Source organism: Pinus tabuliformis, chromosome 1_1, assembly GCF_031772625.1.
Source record: "Pinus tabuliformis cultivar Carrire ecotype Pingquan chromosome 1_1, CPIR1, whole genome shotgun sequence".
In the NCBI taxonomy this organism is placed as follows: Eukaryota; Viridiplantae; Streptophyta; class Pinopsida; order Pinales; family Pinaceae; genus Pinus; species Pinus tabuliformis.
In genome coordinates this window covers 351,434,965-351,452,321 of record NC_142297.1, presented here as the reverse complement: position 1 = coordinate 351,452,321, position 17,357 = coordinate 351,434,965, and the positions used below count along the sequence as shown (strand labels likewise).

The following is a 17,357-nucleotide window of genomic DNA, read 5'->3' as shown; positions in this document are numbered from 1 at the left end:
AAAACAAGATTTGCAAGTTGTTACCTCACCTTTAAGCGGCTAGTGAAGGTGAGACAAGCTTTAACTAATATGGTGACCTCTGAATCATGGGAGAAAATTAACACTGATAGAGATGGTGTTAATGTAGCCAAGGACATTATCCTTGACATGTTTTTTGGTCACAGAGTAAATATGTTTTGCAATTCATCAAACCAATTTATTACATGATCAAGTTTGCAAATTCAGATCGGCCAATAATTGGGGAGGTGTATGAGCAAATGGATAGCATGTTGGGGCAAATTAAAGACATTGTTGAGCCTATAGATATCACCTTGTACAATTATATTTGTACGGAGGTGGAAAAATTATGGGATATGCTAAACATTCCATTGTATGCCTTAGCATATGTTTTCACACCTAAATACTATCATCCATCGTGACTTTCAACACCACTTGGGGGGGAGCAGGAGAAAACCACACCTACATCTAGAGGTTCTAGAGGCTTATACGAGAGCATTGGATAAATTAGTCCCTAATGAGGAGGAGGCTACCATGATACATAAAAAGTTGAGCAACTATACGCTTAGCACTAGTCCATTTGGGAGCATGCATGCAATTAGAGATCGAGAGAGTTTTTCTTGTCTTGAGTGGTGGAACATGCATGGAGGTGCTACTCCACTTCTACAGACTTTAGCATTACAGTTGCTATCACAGGTGGTAAACACTTCTTCTGCAGAGAGGTGTTGGAACTCTTATTCTTTCATCCACAGTGTAAAAAGGAACAAGTTAAATTTAGACCGGGCAGAGAGTTTGGTTTAAGTTCACTACAACTTGCGATTGTTGTCCTATTACTGTGATGATGCGGAGACTAATAATACCTTAAGGTTTGGGACAGAAATCCAGAGGAGCCCAATTTGGAGAATGGAGACTTGTGCTTAGAGCAATTAGAGGATGCTCTTATCCAAGATGATCATGATCGAGTTGAGATGCCACCCCCATCTAGTACCTTGGTTCCCAAGTTCCATGCTTCAACACCAACAACAAAAGCTTCATCTTCATCAATTTCAGTGCCACAATGTCCACTTCCACCATCTTCTCATTGGCACCACGTGGAGGCCCACCGCCACATAATATCTGTGGTGGAAGGAGAAGAGATTAGTAGATATATTAACAATTTACTGCTTTTGTCATAGATTAGACTTGTAGGCTTCTTGTGAATTTGAACTTTTTTGTCTTACTCTTCCTAGTTCAGTGTGTATTTGAGTCTTGGTAGTGGCCAAGTGGCCTATTTTGTAAACATTATAATTTGAATTTTGGACATGACTAATGTTGACATTTGCTCACTTGCTAGATAAGTTACTTGAATGTTTGATGATTTTAACCTCTAAACGTTTTATGTTTTATAATATGCTAATAAATTTGATGTATGTTTGTAATTGCTACAATCTAGATGATTGATGCTCGAATAATTAATCATTGATGTACAATGGAATCATGGATGCCATATCTATCTTGATTTATGTAAAAATATGCATGTTTTCATGTCTTCTACAACAAATTTGGTATTTGGGATGTTTTTTAATATATGTGCAATATATATATATATATATAGTAGACGCTTCCAAGACGCTTCACTCCCTAGATTTTTGGGAAAAGACGCTTTCGTATCCCCGTTTCATGCAATGTTGGGTGAGCCATTTTATTAAATCTGAAGAATAAATGAACCTAGGCTTCCTTTCGCAAGCTATGCAAAACCCCCAAGTAGTAATAGGATGACCCAAGGGTTGAAAATGTCTCAAACTGGTAACACGCACTACCCAAAAATTTTGTCAATTGCTGCTAGAATGGAACTGGAATTTTTCCCTCAATATAGCCAAGAAAATTCTGCAAAAATAGTTTTGGTCTCCTCACCCCAAATCCACAAAAACCCAAAAAGGGTTTGGGTTGATTCCAGCTGCCCGGAAGTCCCCAAGAAGTGTGAATTGCCCTCTCCTGATGGTTGTGCGCACTACAGAAAAATGCTTTGTTGAATATGCCCAAAATCCCCTACTAGAAAGCCTCCCAAATCACTGCAAACTCTCATCTAGAAATAACCATATTTCTCCAACCACAACTCCTTCGGGAAAGGGTCTTCCCCTGCCTCTACGCAGGCCCTGCTCAGTCGGCTTTGCGCACTATCCAAATAAGATAAATTCAGCCCTCCAATTTACCACAGAGCTCCAACCCTACAAAATGATGCCAAAGTCCCAACCTCAAGATGAGAAATCTTCTTGCAAATGCTCAAATCCTCTAACCAACTTCAGTTGCAGCAAATTGTGATCCACAAGTTGCCTCCGCATCCACGCACTGCGCGGAACTAGGTACTCTTCTACAATTAAGCTTGATGGAAGCCTTGAATTAGATTCCCAAATTGCCTCACTAGGAAGACACTCAAATTTCTCCGAAATAAGGGTGGAAAATTCCGCGTGGAACTCTTGTGCTAAACAACACTACTCTTCTTGCACTAAACATCTACAACAGAGTTCGATTTCTGAAGATAGATAGACAAAAGATCCTAAATGAAGGCCTCCTTGCCTTATTTATAGAAGTTGGTCCTCTCTCACTTGGTGGGCCCCATTTTCCACTAACTCACACCCCTTTATTCTCGCTCTTCCTCCACAAGTGCAAATTATCGCTAGGGGTTGATTTGGCTCCTTTTTGTGGCCCCCACATTCCACTAAGGCTGTAATTTCTCCTTTTTCTCCTAAGTCCCTATACTAAAAATGTATCCCATGCCAAAATTGTCAAAATTGTGCTATTCCTAACTCATTTAGGAAATTGAGGATATCACATGGGTGGAGGGTAATCTTGTAGGGTAGAAGCAAGGAAGGTGTGGTCAAATATGGCGATCAATGGGGAGACAAAGAGGTCCAAGATCTAAGGTAGCAAACACTGGTTGCCAAGACTAAGACTACAACACTAATCCAACCATTGTGGGAAAACAAGTGTACTTATCGCTATCTTAGTTGCATTAGAGTTCATTGAGAATGATGAAACAATGTGATTCGCCAAGCTTGAGAGGGTGACCCCATTTGTCGTGATGTGATAAGAAGCATCATTTGAGAATCTTTGAACCCCAACAATCGATGGGTCTACCTCATTTAGGCCAAAAATATCCTTTGCCCAATATTGGATCAATGTATAGATCCTCCCAATGTGAGCACTAAAGCTGCCCACAAGAATGACCTGTCTCTATGATGAATGCTGAGAGATCTCCAAGTAAAGACTAATAAAGGAGTATCGATCAGAGTGGAATGCAAAACTCAAGGAAACCATGGGGAAGAAGCAAATGGAAATGAATACATGAACTTGGAATATACATTGGAAGAAACCATTTAAAATATTGATTGAAGATTGTCACAAGTGAGGCAAAAGCAAGCCCCTCGAATCCCCAAACCTTCCAAACATTTATGTCTTGTGTTAGAAAGCTAGGAAGGCTAATGTCCACTAGTATCTACCCATAGGTAGTAGGGTCTTCAAGGGACTCTCATGTGTGTCAATTAGATAAACAAGCTCTCACATGGAAAGCATATCCCAAACAAAACGAGGAAGACCAAGATGAACCCTTGCAATTCTAGCATGCAATAGAAATACAAATACCAACTAGCCCCTATGCCTCCCTCCCCCAATAACCTATTATAATTGTCACTTTGTAGGTCATTGAAAGGTCCAACATGGAGGTGAGTGCCATATAACAATATAACAATCCCAAGGTTGTTGAGGATTTGCCCTTTTATTCTCCATAGTGTAACAAGAATCGACGAGTACTCGCGAGTTAAAATCGAATCGCCAATGAAACAAGCAGAGTCAAAACTCTGCGAGTCAAATCGCGTTGACCGAGTTTGACTCATGGTCAACGCGAGTTTGACTCGCGAGTCTGCGATTGGGCCGATTTCGCATTTTTTTCCCGAGTTCCGCCAGTTTCGGATTGTCGCTTTATCGGGTTTTGGATTGTCGTTTGCTTGTTCACTTCGCTGCCGAGACAGAGGTTGCTAAGACAGACGTCGCAGAGAAGCCGCATTCCACTACGACGTCGCAGAGAAGCCCATTCCACCGTCCACGACACCGCAGACTCGCAGAGAAGCCGCATTCCACTACGATACCGCATAGAAGCCCATTCCACCGTCCACGACGCCGCAGAATCGAAGAGAAGTTGCATTCCAGACAGATGGGCAGAGAAGAGTCAAGACGGGTTTTCCTCAATCTCTCATGGGTTTTTGGTTTCCATTTTACTTTTTTCTGCTTCCGACAACCGTCTGTTCCAATTTATCAACTGACATCTGTCTTCAAGGTTTATGCTCTAACATACGAATAAAAATTTGGATTTGATTGACCGACAATAAAATTTTAAGACTATAACTTTGTCTATTTTTTAATTGTTATTGATTTTAGCAAATCATGGCAAGTCTGAACACATGGGTAGTGGTCGGGTTCCACTTTACACGTCAAAGGAAATAAACTAACACATGAGCATTTTGCTGATTGAAAGTGTGGGTTGTAACTTGGTCTCACTGTACAGTTCAGATAAAAATAAAGTGACACACCATACTAGATTATACCATGTATGTTTATGGGACATTTCAGTGGTTTCCACAAATACTGTTGTGGTTTTTAAAAGAAGGAGAAATTTTAAGTTCAATCACCGACTGCCATGACTGCCACAACTCCGATGGAAACAAGATGTAATAATTTTCTAAATCTATGCGTAAACAATGGCAGCGCGATCAAGCCATGTCTAAGGAATCCAAAGATCCGGAAACTAAAAAGAAAAGGTTAGGCAGAATAATGCAAAGAAAGAAGACTATGACATTAATGAAAAAATTGATTCATCATGTATTAGGAATAATGACACTACCAAAATTATGATATAAATAATTTACATTTACTGACAGTAATATGGTAGTAAAAAGTTAAAACTATTAAATGCTATAAATGTTATGAATTGTAACAACATAAGCAAGAAGATATTAAGAAGGAACTGCAAGGTACATTAGAATACTGCTCCATCACAGTGATCCTCACTTGCCTTTTGCATAGTCTCTATATGTTTATTGACATCTGTCTTCATTTAATTTTTTAGATTTCTAGCATATTTTAAATTTTTGGATCATTTTTAAATTTAATTTTTTATTGTCTTTCACAGGAGCCACAGATTAAATAGAAGCCACGACTCCAAATCTTAACAAAAGCCACAAATTAAACATGTCCAAAACAACAACAATGCCGAGGGAGGACTTCGCTTCCCTGAGACCCCAAGCTCCTTTGTAAATTTTGCAAAGCGAAATGTAGTGGAGGCATTTATAGATTCAAGTTCCACCTTGCACAAATACCTGGCCATGATATAGGTCTTTGCAACAAGGTTGACGATAATGTCAAACACCAAGCAACCTTGGCCATTGATATGTTGCGTCAGTGTAATGCCAAGAAAGCAAAGCAAAATAGTGAAATAAGAACTCTTGGAGTTGATGGTTTTTCTTCCACTACCCCCTTGTCACCTCTCTTTGTTGAATCCTCAATGTCATTCCCAAATTTCCCACACATGCCTCCAAGTCCAATTCAAACTCAAGGCCAAATGAGTCCTTCCTTCAACACTGGAGGTAGAAACATAAACACCTTTTTTGCTCCCCGCACAAAACCCGGTTCCCAACCTACCTTGGATGCCACTCGTTGGAAAAGAAATATCCATAGTTAGGCAAGGAAGGCCATTGACAACTTTTGGTACTATTCTGACATACCTTTCCACTATGCCAGAAGTCCTTATTGGCAAGCTATGATGTAGTTGTTGTTGCAGGTCCAGGGTTCAAAGCCCCTACATCAGAGAGCCTTAGGACAGATTTGTTGTTAGAGAGTGTTGAAGATGTCATGCTTGTGCTATCTGAGTTTCGTTCATCATGGGTAGAAACAGGGTGCACCATCATGAGTGATGGATGGACAGATCAGAGGAATAGAACTTTAATAAATTTCCTTGTATCTTGTCCAGCAGGCACAATGTTTCTCAAATCAGTGGATGCTTCAGACAAGGTTAAGACTGCCCAACTTATTTGTGAAATGATGGAGGAAGTCATTCAAGAAGTGGGAGAAGAACATGTTGTAGAAATTGTCACCGATAACGCAGCTAATTATATGGTTGCTGGTAGACTTTTTGAGATTAGGCACCCCACTATTTTTTGGACCTCTTGTGCTGCCCATTGCATAGATTTAATGCTTGAGGACATTGGTAAACTTCATTGGATACATGAGGTTGTGGATAAGGCAAAATCCATAACCAAATACCTATACAACCACACTATTGTCCTAAACACGATCAGAAAATACACTAAAGGTAAAGAAATTGTTCGACCTGCAGTGACTAGATTTGCAACAAATTTCATATCTTTGCAATCTGTGGTTGAGCAAAAGATAAATCTGAAGAGGATGTTCTTGGGACCTAAGTGGATGGCATCTAAACATTCCAAGACCCTTGAAGGCATCGGAATTGTTGCACTTGTGTTTAATGATGGTTCCTGGAAAGATGCCGAAGAGATTATCGTTGTGACGGAGTCCCTTGTTAGAGTTCTCAGGAACTTCAAGTCTTTTAACTTTTTCATTTCAAGCTTCTTTTTATTTACAGTGTTTCATATTTCTTTAAATTTGAATGCTTGAACTTTCAGGATGGTTGATGGTGCCAAACTCGCTATGGGTTACATTTATGAGGTGATGGATCTCGCAAAGGAGGCCATCAAAAGAAGATACGGGGATGATGAGACAAAGTATATGCCTCTTTGGGACATTATAGATGCACGTTGGGATAGGCAATTGCATTCCCCCTTACATGCTACTAGGTTCTTCTTAAACCCACAATATTTTTATGATAAGAGCAAATTTAATGAGGATGGGGAGGTTGGCAGAGGACTTATGACATGCATGGAAAGGTGCTTCCCTGATCCAGATATCAAAGTCATGTCTTTTCCCAACTACAAGATTATAGGGTGCCATCTAAATTGTTTGCCTATACCAGTGCTATAAGAGAAAGGTCTAAGAGGTTGCCAGGTACCCAGTTTGAAGGCTTCATCAATTCATTAAATTTGTTTAAACTTTATTTTGTATGTTAAATGTTTTATTAAATTTTCTTGTCTTTTTAAGTTTTTACTATTTAGTACTTCTACTCAAAAACCCTTGCCACTTGCTAGGTCTTTGGTGGCAAAACTTTGGTAGTGATACGGATTTGAAGAGATTTACCATTCGAATCTTAAACCAAGCATGCAGTGCTTCATGTTGTGAACGCAACTGGAGCATGTTTGAGAAAATACATTCTAAGAAGCGCAACCGATTGACACAAAAACACTTGAATGACCTTGTATTTGTCCATTACAATCTACGACTTCACAACAAACAAATACTAGGTGAGACTCGAGAGCTTGAATTTGAAGGTTTCATAATCTAGTTCGTACTTTAAAGTTCAAACTTCAAAGTGAAACTTTAATTCACATTTCAATGTCTCATGATAATGACAGGTTTGGATCATTCACCAATCGACCTTGAAGAGATAGATTTGCAAACTACAAATGCGGCAGACTGGGTCCAATTAGAGGAGGCTCCTCTTTTAAGCCTTCATGACTTGGAGAACTTTGAGAGTCAAGCAAGCGAAGGAGTGGAAGGAATCGCTTCTAGTTCTCACTCTTAAGAGTCTTAGACTCTTAGTTACTGATTTTTTTCTGATTAGTATGCAGTTTTTTGTAAACTTTTAGAAGCATATGCTTCTGGTTCTATGTACTATGTAGTCACTGGTTAGGACTCAGGAGTCAAGACTCAATACTTTGGATCACGTTTGGACTCATAACATATATGAAATACTTATTCATTCATGATATTTTGGACATCTATTTATATTATGCATTGTTTGGACATGCCTTTACCAAATATTAATGAAAAATGTTTTTTTTTAATTCAATATATGTGTATATTTTTATTTAATGAATTCAGCGATTTTTTGCCGATTTTTTCCCAATCCGATTAAAACTCTTCGCTCTTTTGCCTCGCCGATTTATTGCCAATTCCGAGTCTGGTAACAATGGTTCTCCATACTACCTGAACCAACCTATGCTCTAGTTGTCCCAAGTGTTGATTTTTTTGTGTAGCATTAGGAGGTATTCCTGCATGCCTAAGTCGGCCTACAAGAATTATAAAGAATTAAATTAAAGAAAAAAAAAATATTATTTTTGAATGACAAGTCAGCCCGGTGGGTGGAGGGACGCGTCCCTTGGGTTATTTCACACCATTCTACTATTATATAAAGTTGATGTGACATTTCATTTTCTCCACCAAGCAAGAACAAGTCCAAACAAGGGGAAATCTGATTTTGGGGTTCATCTTTTCTTCATTTTTATCTCTCTCTTGGCCACAGATGTTAGGAGAAAAGGCGAGTTTGACAAACGTTGACTGGACTGTTTGATCTCTGTTTTGACTGAGTTTTGACAAGCAGTTTTACCTCAGATTTTACCACAGTTGACCAAGGGTTTGACCGCACACTTGACAGCAGTCCGTGTGCAGATTTGACCTCAGTCTGACCAGCTGCAGGGGTGAAGTTGACCACAGGCAACCCGCATGCCTAAGTCGACCTACAAGAATTATGAAGAATTAAATTTAAAAAAAAAAAAGTGATTTTTGAATGACAAGTCGGCCGAGGTGGGTGAAGGGACGCATCCCTTGGGTTAATTCACCCCATTCTACTAGTATATATAGATGATGTGACATTTCATTTTCTCCACCAAGCAAGAACAAGTCCAAGCAAGGAGAAATCTGATTTGGAGTTCATCTTTTCTTCATTTCTATTTCTCTTGGCCACACATGTGAGGAGAAAAGGTGAGTTTGACCAACATTGACAAGACTGTTTGTTCTCTGTTTTGACTGAGTTTTGACAAACAGTTTCACCTCATATTTGACCACAATTGACCAAGGGTTTGACCGCAGAATTGACAGCAGTCCATGTGCAGATTTGACCTCAGTCTGACCAGCTGCAGGGCCGAAGTTGACCACAGGCAGCAGTTTGACCAAGCGCTGATTTTGACTGTTTTGACTGGTTTTGACCGGTGATGACTTGCTGAAGATTGAGCAGATTTGACTGTTGTTTTTTACTTGACTATTGGCACATATTTCTAGACAAATTGCATTTGTAAACCTTGTTGAAAAATAATTTATCATGAGAAAAGATGTTGGGTTTTCTCCCAAGATTGGGTTTCCCAGGGTAAAATTTGTTGTTTCTATTGTGCATGGTTGTCTTTCTATGATCATTACTGTTTCACTGCATTTACTGTTGAGATTTTCTGAAGTGTAATTATTCAATGACAGTTTATGAGGGGAGAAAGTAGCCCACCAAATCACTATATGGTTATACAGATTTTGAAATCTTTGGAAGGGACCCTAAGGACCAAAAAGGTTAAATTCATCTAGTCCCTAATTCAGGGTGGCCTAGCTGATGGCAAAGCTTTTAAGATCAATCCATGTTTGCTCGATTAAAGTTGGGAAAACTCATATGATTGATCCATTTACTAAATGAACTGCAAAAGCTCATAAGCTGAAGGCATTGCTGTCCAATGGAACTGTCAGAGCTCTTAAGTCAAAGCTATTTCTTGTTAATGGAACTGTCAGAGCTCTTAAGTCAAAGCTATTATCTTGTTAATGGATTTGTCAGAGCTCTTAAGTCAAAGCTATTTCTTGTTAATGGAACTTAGAAAGCTCGCAACCCCAAACTAGTATCACTAGAACTCTAGGCAAAAGCTATGGTCAAACTCTGAAGAAAAACAATACATGGGAGGAACTTACATAATGTTTATGTAGTCCAAAATCGTTCTTTTCAGGAAACTAGAGAGAGGAGAATTTGATTAACAGACAAAATTGTACAAGTATTTCAAAAATACACAATTAAAAGGCTAAATGTGCATCAGATTCACTTCACATTGGATAATTAACAGTCGTTAGAATAATTTACACATAAAATCATGAAGCTCTCTTCAAGGCTATTCAAAGGACAAGATTGATCAAAGTTTAATGGGAGGATATCAATATATATATATATTAAATAAAATAAAAGATACCTTTAAGCAAGCAATGAAGAATAGCTCATTAGCAAAACAATTTAACATCAGAATGTTGCGACTTAAACAACTAATTTAGATGTTTATTTTGTTAACATTGAATAAGTCAAAAACTCTTCAATGACTAACAAAATTCAAAAGGTGGAAAGCAATGTAAAATCCAAATTTTCATTCTTCTAAGCATCTAATTTGCTTAAATCCTACTAATAGAGATATATGTTACTCCTGAACAATATTACAAGCTAAAAATGCACCATACATTGTATCTGAGGTGGTATGAAGTATTAATAGAAATATATATACAAGTCAAAACCAAAAAAAAATATATAGCTTTTACCTTTTTACCAGTTGGTGTCCGCAAGTTATCTGAGTTTCCAAAGATACATGAAGAAACTGCAATATGACAGGTATTCAAAAACGCAGCATCCATTTCTGATAAGTCAAATCCAGTACTGGGAGTCCCTTTAGGACCCTTTATAAAGCCACACTTCAGTTTCTGATCATGGGCATAAAATGAGGCTTCCCTCTCTTCAAGACTTTGATGTCCAGCAAACCTTGGCTCCCAATCATCAACTCCATCCGGTTTTTCTTCCCTTTCCACGTACTGCAAAGAGAATTTTGCAAATTTTGGAATCTCTTCAGGCTCTGCAAGCTGAGATGTAGAGTTCAAGAATCTTGGCTCACACGAAGCACCTGAAGATTAAAAACAGGAACAAAATCACTTCAGTTAAAATAAAATTAGCATGCAACTAAAGATTCATAAAAGTAAGTTTCTTAGTCACAGAATATAGCAATTTCTTTCAAATAAATTCTATTTTCATCAAATCGCAAGCAGTGGCAAATCGAATGGTAAATTTAATCAGCCACGCAGATTTTTTGTAAGTTTCAAAAATAAATGTTCAGATTTTCTTTTGTTAAAATTTAACATAAAAATTCCATGGGGTCTAGGATAGACAGTGATCAGGTGCGCTGTTAAGGCACTCCTAGATGTTTAAGTCACCGGTTCAATTCCCCGCCCTATTTGGGTGTTATTCTTGAACATGACTATGATCCTCAACAATGCCAAACCTACAATAAAAAAATTTAAACCAAAACCATATATTATATATTCAGTCTTGACATTTAATTTGATTTACCTTTGGGTCAAATCTGAAGTTTAAAATATTTGTATTTAAGTTATACCAGAAGTCTCGTAAGTGTCTTCACTGAACTTAATGGCAAATTTTATCATATTCTTTTGCACTGGTGAATTTATTTTTCAAATTTAGTCGTCCTCAATTTCATGCATGAACCAGGTGACTTAGAAAGTAACTGAACCCTGTATCACATCAGTTTTTATGCGGATTGCATGACCACTGGAGAACCTATCAAGCCTAGCTTGGATCCAGTGATTGCCTGCCTATCTGACCACCCGCATTGCCAATATGAGCCTCACTATTCCTTCATGTTAAGACTCTCTTCTTGACTTTGCAGAATGTCAGCAAGTTGTTGCAAGGGTTTAGCATATGGTGCTCTTTCCAGTAGCGTATAACAGTTGGATTCTACAATGGGATGTAGCCATAGAACACAACCAAATTTCTCTGCGGCTAGAAAAAAAATGGTTGCTGGGACTTCTAATCACTTAAAACTGGAAGGAATCAAACAGAACATACAGGGAAAGTGTCAATGTTGCCTCACACAGTCCATGTCACTTTGCCCTAGTGCTTACTAGCTTCAAAGGTGAATTCCCTAGTAAAATTCAAGATTAGAAATTCGAATTTAACAGTGTTTTAAGTCGAACGGGTGTCAAAAGAAAGAAATAAAGAAAAATTTGATTGGTTAGAGAATATTCCCAAGACCAGTGAACTCAAAATACTATCAAACCAGTTACAAATGTTGTAAATCATTGTGAAATTGGTCACAAAGAGTAATCATTTTTATTACCAAATCTAGGAATACAAGGTTTAATACACGTAAATCCACTGCATCGGATATCTCTCCCACACAAGTCAAGGAATCACGTGACTAACAACAAAAGGCACTTCTTGCACTTAGATTGTCAAAGTTCTAGGGAAGTGGAAGTACCAATTTTTTCAATAAGGATCGGATCACATATCAGCAGTCCATGTGTCATAGTCATCCTATTCTGCAAGTTATATATTGTAAATGATCTTAGTAAAACCATGAGTCTATATAACAACCTAGGTAAGTCTATAATTTGATGACGAATTCCATCCTAGGAGGTTTTTTAACCTCACTAATTACCTGCGTTGTTCGACATGGCTAATCAGAAGAGTTTTTTCCCTCCAGCTTAAACCTCCAAAGCGAGGGTGAAATTTATTGTCAAGTTATTAGGTGAGTCCTAGTGTTTTAGTCAAGTCTGATGTAAAAGTGGTTTAGGAATAATTTAAGCTAATTGGCTAAATATTTTATTACAAATCACTTGGTTTACTAGATCATATTGAGTCACAAATGGATTACGTGACTTGAGACTCTAAGACGAATGTGTATTCCCTCTTTGAGTCTTGTAAAAGAAAAACCATATGTATTAGAAGGTTGGAAAAAAATAATTAATCCCCTCATGTGTAAATTAATGAATTTTTCTGGCAAAATAAAATTAAAATCCTAAGCCAGAAAATTAATTAATTAGAGTCAAAATTAAATTGTCTAGGAAAATAAATTCTCCAAATGGAAAAAATCGTTGGTTTGAAAGAATAAATTTTTAAAGGTATTCCTCCACCAAGGGAATATTGTCTTTTTCAAGAAAATTTGGACCCTTGGACTTTGATGGTTAAGTCAAAGTCAAATTTTTTAGGAAATTAGCTCTAAATAATTAATTTTGAGCTAATTAAAAAGAAATTAAATGATAAATTCGAAAATTCCTTAAAAATAAGAAATCAAGGGCCAAGATTAAAATATCTGGATGTGTTTATCAACGGCCAAGATTATTTTGACAAGGATCAAAGAAACTAGATGTTATTTTTTGTTGACACCTAATTATCAGGATTGGGTGAATAACTGTAATTGATGTAAATAAATCATAGAAAATATGAAGAGTCACCGAGAGATGAAATGAATAGTCTCTCTCTCATGTATATAATAAAGACCAACTTGAATGAATATCATGAATTGATTTAAGAAGTTGCCTCCTGGTCTAACATGGTATCAGAGCCAGCCTCTATTTTTAGTTTTCCGCTCCTGTAACTCCTTTACACCATTTTTCTAGCAGCTCCAGACTCTGTCATTTCTCTGCCTGTTATCATTGTCTGATTTTTGTCCTCTGCGTGATAATTTGGTGTACATTCATAGACTCCAAACACTGGCCTCTGTCCAAACGTTGTGTAATGCTCCCACAGGCATACACTAGTTTTCCTTACTCATTGTGCTACCGAGGTTGAACCACGCAGTCGAAGAAATGTTGAGGACTATGTCTGATCGTTGCCACAGTGCGTAGGAGGAAGGAAGGCCGAGACTCGGGCGACCTTGGTGTGGCTCTTCCCGCAGGCGGAGGAATGGTAACTGATTGGATTAAACATTGTGGTATTACATATAATGTTGGCTATTTAATACCCCTTATTACCGCTCGACAGTCATATGAATGTTGTGGTTAATTCCATATGAATGTTTCTCTTGGTTAATGCCTTAATGTTGTAGTTAATGCTCTCCCAATCCGTTGCATACGTTGAATGAACTCCATATCTGTTTCATACATTGAACGCTGGTCCAGAATATTACCATGCTACGGGTGTTTTTTTAATATAACTGTGGTGTAATATTACACATACCACCAGTCCTCTGCCATGCGTTTGAATACCCACTACGTTTCATTATAATACTATGTTTCAATATAGTACTGTCATACCAATGCCCCTTTGAAACCACCCTTTGCGGGCTCCTTGAATGTATTACATTGTATTACATTGGTATTACACTGTCATATGCATTTTAATACTATGTTATTTCAATATTCCACCCTCTGCATACCATATATTACTGTTTTTAATATATAACGTGTCTCGTCAGTCATAACCATGGGGCATGAACCCACCTCCCTCATATAAGCCCTCCCCCATATAAACCTCCATCATATACTCCCTCCCTCATATAATACCTCTGCTCTATATATATCAGAATTGTAATTTTTTTACAAAATTACCACCAGAAGTGCATTTCTTGCCAGCAGAAGTATTTTTACAGCACTCAGATTTTACAATGCATTCAATCATATCTATTGTGGGAGTAGTTCTCACTGGCAAGGAGAACTATCCTGAGTGGTCCCGAAAGATAAAACACACCCTCATTTTCAATGAGTTGTGGAAAGAAGTGTGTGTTGGAGACGAAGACAAAGAGCCAGAATAGCCTACCTCAAACAAGGAGTTCGCCATTTGGGAAAATAAGAACAGCAAAGCCTATGCATTAATTGCAGCATCTGTAAATGAAGAGGTGAGTCGCCATATTTCGTCATTTTCAAATGCTTTCGAAGCCTTACAAAAGCTGAAAGAACTCTATGACTCACACTCTGCACTTGAAGTTGTTCAACTCATGATTAAACTCTTCACTCTCAAATTACAAAATAATGATCTGTAAAATTTTCTGTTTCCCACCCCGGTTTTCAGTTTCACCTTATTTCTCCCATATAGTTAAATGCCCATTCCCATAGCCATACATTTAACAGACTGAAAAAATAAATATTGCTGAAAACACAAATTCTGGAAATTTTTCAGAGTGCTGGAAATTGCAGAAATAAAAAATCAGCAATTAAAACAGCCATAAAAACACATTTAAACTCAGTGATTTTTGGTCAACTTGACCCTGGAAAAACCCCCTACAACTCTTGGGGAAAACCAGTTTGAGAGCTCTTCTTTATTTCTGGAAAATGCCTTTTACAGAGAAAATATTTTTCAGCAAAAATCAGCAAAAACAGAAATTTTCCAGCAAGCAAACTTATCTGTTTTTTCAGCTAACAGACAGTCTGAAAATGGCTGTACGGACTGTACGGACCGTACGGATGTACGGACTGTACGGATGTACGGACCGTACGGACTGTACGGACGGCCGTACGGACTTGTACGGACAGACCTCGAAATTCGTGCAGAAAATCGCCTCCTCGATATTCGTGCTGAAAATCAATTTTTTCACTGTTTTGCTCACTAAATCTGCCTTTTTCTGCTTGTTCTTTATGCTGTTCAGATTTGCTGAAATGCTGCCTTGGTGTGTGTGCCAAACTGCTGCCTCTTTCTCCTCCTTGTCCAGAAATCTCCCTTGCTCTCTTGCTCTCCTTCTCCCAATCTGCTCATGAAAGAATGAATGATCTTTTTCTCCTTTTCCTCCCTTAACCCAACCCTAAATGACTTTTGGGTGATCCCTAAATCCAATGGCTGAAATAGATTTAGATCAATGGCTGAGATTAAATGCTCATTTAAATCTCACTTTCTATTTTTTAATTCACCCCACTTTAATAAAGACCCACTTAGTCATTTATTTCCAAAGTCACTTTTCCTTTCTAATTTTTCATTGACTTTATAAAGTCACTTTAAAATTAGACTTAGTAACTTTATCACTTAAAGTCACTTTCAAATTAGATTTAACTTTATAAAAATTATAAAGTTACTTTAGGAGAAAAATTAAATTCTTTTGGACACTTTTCCCTAGGCCAAAGATCAAAGCCTTAGGGAACCACCTGTCCTCCGGTACCAAATTTCAACACTCCCTCTTACCGAGGAAGGTGTTCCTCACCACACCCATCTTGTCTCTGAAGTAGACATGCTTGCCCCGTGGTAAGGCTTTGGTAAGAATATCTGCAACCTGCTCATCAGTGGAAATATACTCAAGCTTCACAGCTCCCTTCTGAACATGGTCTCTGATGAAATGATATCTGATCCCGATATGCTTTGACCTGTCATGAAATACTGGATTCTCCGTGAGTTTAATGCAACTCTGATTATCACAGTAAATCACTGAAGGTCTCAACGGCTGACCAAATAAGCCAAACAACATCTTGCGAAGCCAGATGGCCTCACAACTAGCTAGACTGGCTGCCATATACTCTGCTTCCGCTGAACTCAGTGCTACTGACTGCTGCTTCCGGCTGAACCATGACACTACTGCTGAACCCAACCCAAAACAACACCCTGAAGTGCTCTTCCTATCAGAAGCACAACCTGCCCAATCAGAATCAGTGTATCCTGCCAATCTCACTCCATCTCCCTGCCTGTAGTCCAGACCATAATCCACTGTCCCCTGCAAGTACCGCAAAATGTGTTTTGCAGCCACCCAGTGAACCTTCCTAGGCTCACACATAAACTGACTCATCGTGTTGACTGCAAAACAGATATCTGGTCTGGTGTTGACCAAATACATCAAGGAACCAATCAGCTGCCTGTACAATGTGGGATCCACCAACTCGGAATCCGAAGCATGAAGCTTCTTCCAGTTGGTGATCATCGGTGTCGACATGGGTCTACAATCCTCCATGTGGAATCTGCTAAGGATGTCCACAATATACTTCCCCTGCCCCAGGAAGAAATGCCCCTCCTCCTGCCACACCTCCAAACCCAAAAAGTAATGCATCAAGCCGATGTCCTTCATCTCAAACTCCGCTGCAAGATCTCTCTTGCAGTGCTCTATGAGTCTCTCTGCACCTGTAATGATCAAGTCATCCACATACAGCACCAGAATGAGAGGCTCCTCACCAATCACAATAAAGTAAAGGTTCGGATCTGCCTCACTCTTTGTGAAACCCATCCCCTACAAGTATGCATCTATCCTGGAGTACCAAGCTCTGGGAGCTTGCTTCAGGCCATAAAGGGCCTTCTTCAATCTGCACACATGGGACTCCTTCCCATGCACCTCAAAGCCCTGTGGCTGCTCAATGTACACCTCCTCCTGTATGAAGCCATTGAGAAATGCGGTCTTCACATCCATCTGGTGGATCTTCCAACCCATCTCTGCTGCTATCGATATAATGGAGCGGATCGAAGTATATCGAGCCACGGGAGCGAAGGTCTCCTCATAATCAACTCCCTCTACCTGTGAGAACCCTCTAGCCACAAACCTTGCTTTGAATTTCTCAATGCTGCCATCTGCAGCATGCTTTACCTTGTAAAGCCATCTGGAAGTAACCACGGATTTGCCCTCAGGCCTCGGCACCACCTCCCAAACATCATTCTTCATGATAGAAGAATACTCCTCCTGCATGGCCTCTCTCCAGACCTGCTGGCTAGCTGCCTCCTCATAGCTAGAAGGCTCAGAGTCAAGGATGCTGGTAACCATCGCCATATAGCTACA

General features: G+C 38.8%; 1 protein-coding gene across 2 annotated transcripts in view; it reads right to left on the bottom strand.

The window, feature by feature from the left end:
* The window catches only part of LOC149213033 (uncharacterized), a 230,975-nt gene that overhangs the window by 99,703 nt on the left and 113,915 nt on the right, over positions 1-17,357 (bottom strand). For both annotated transcript variants that reach the window (XM_089391940.1, XM_089391941.1), the window contains exon 5: positions 10,429-10,784. In XM_089391940.1, the coding sequence (XP_089248066.1) occupies positions 10,429-10,784 (356 nt within the window). The remainder of the gene's footprint in view (positions 1-10,428; positions 10,785-17,357) is intronic.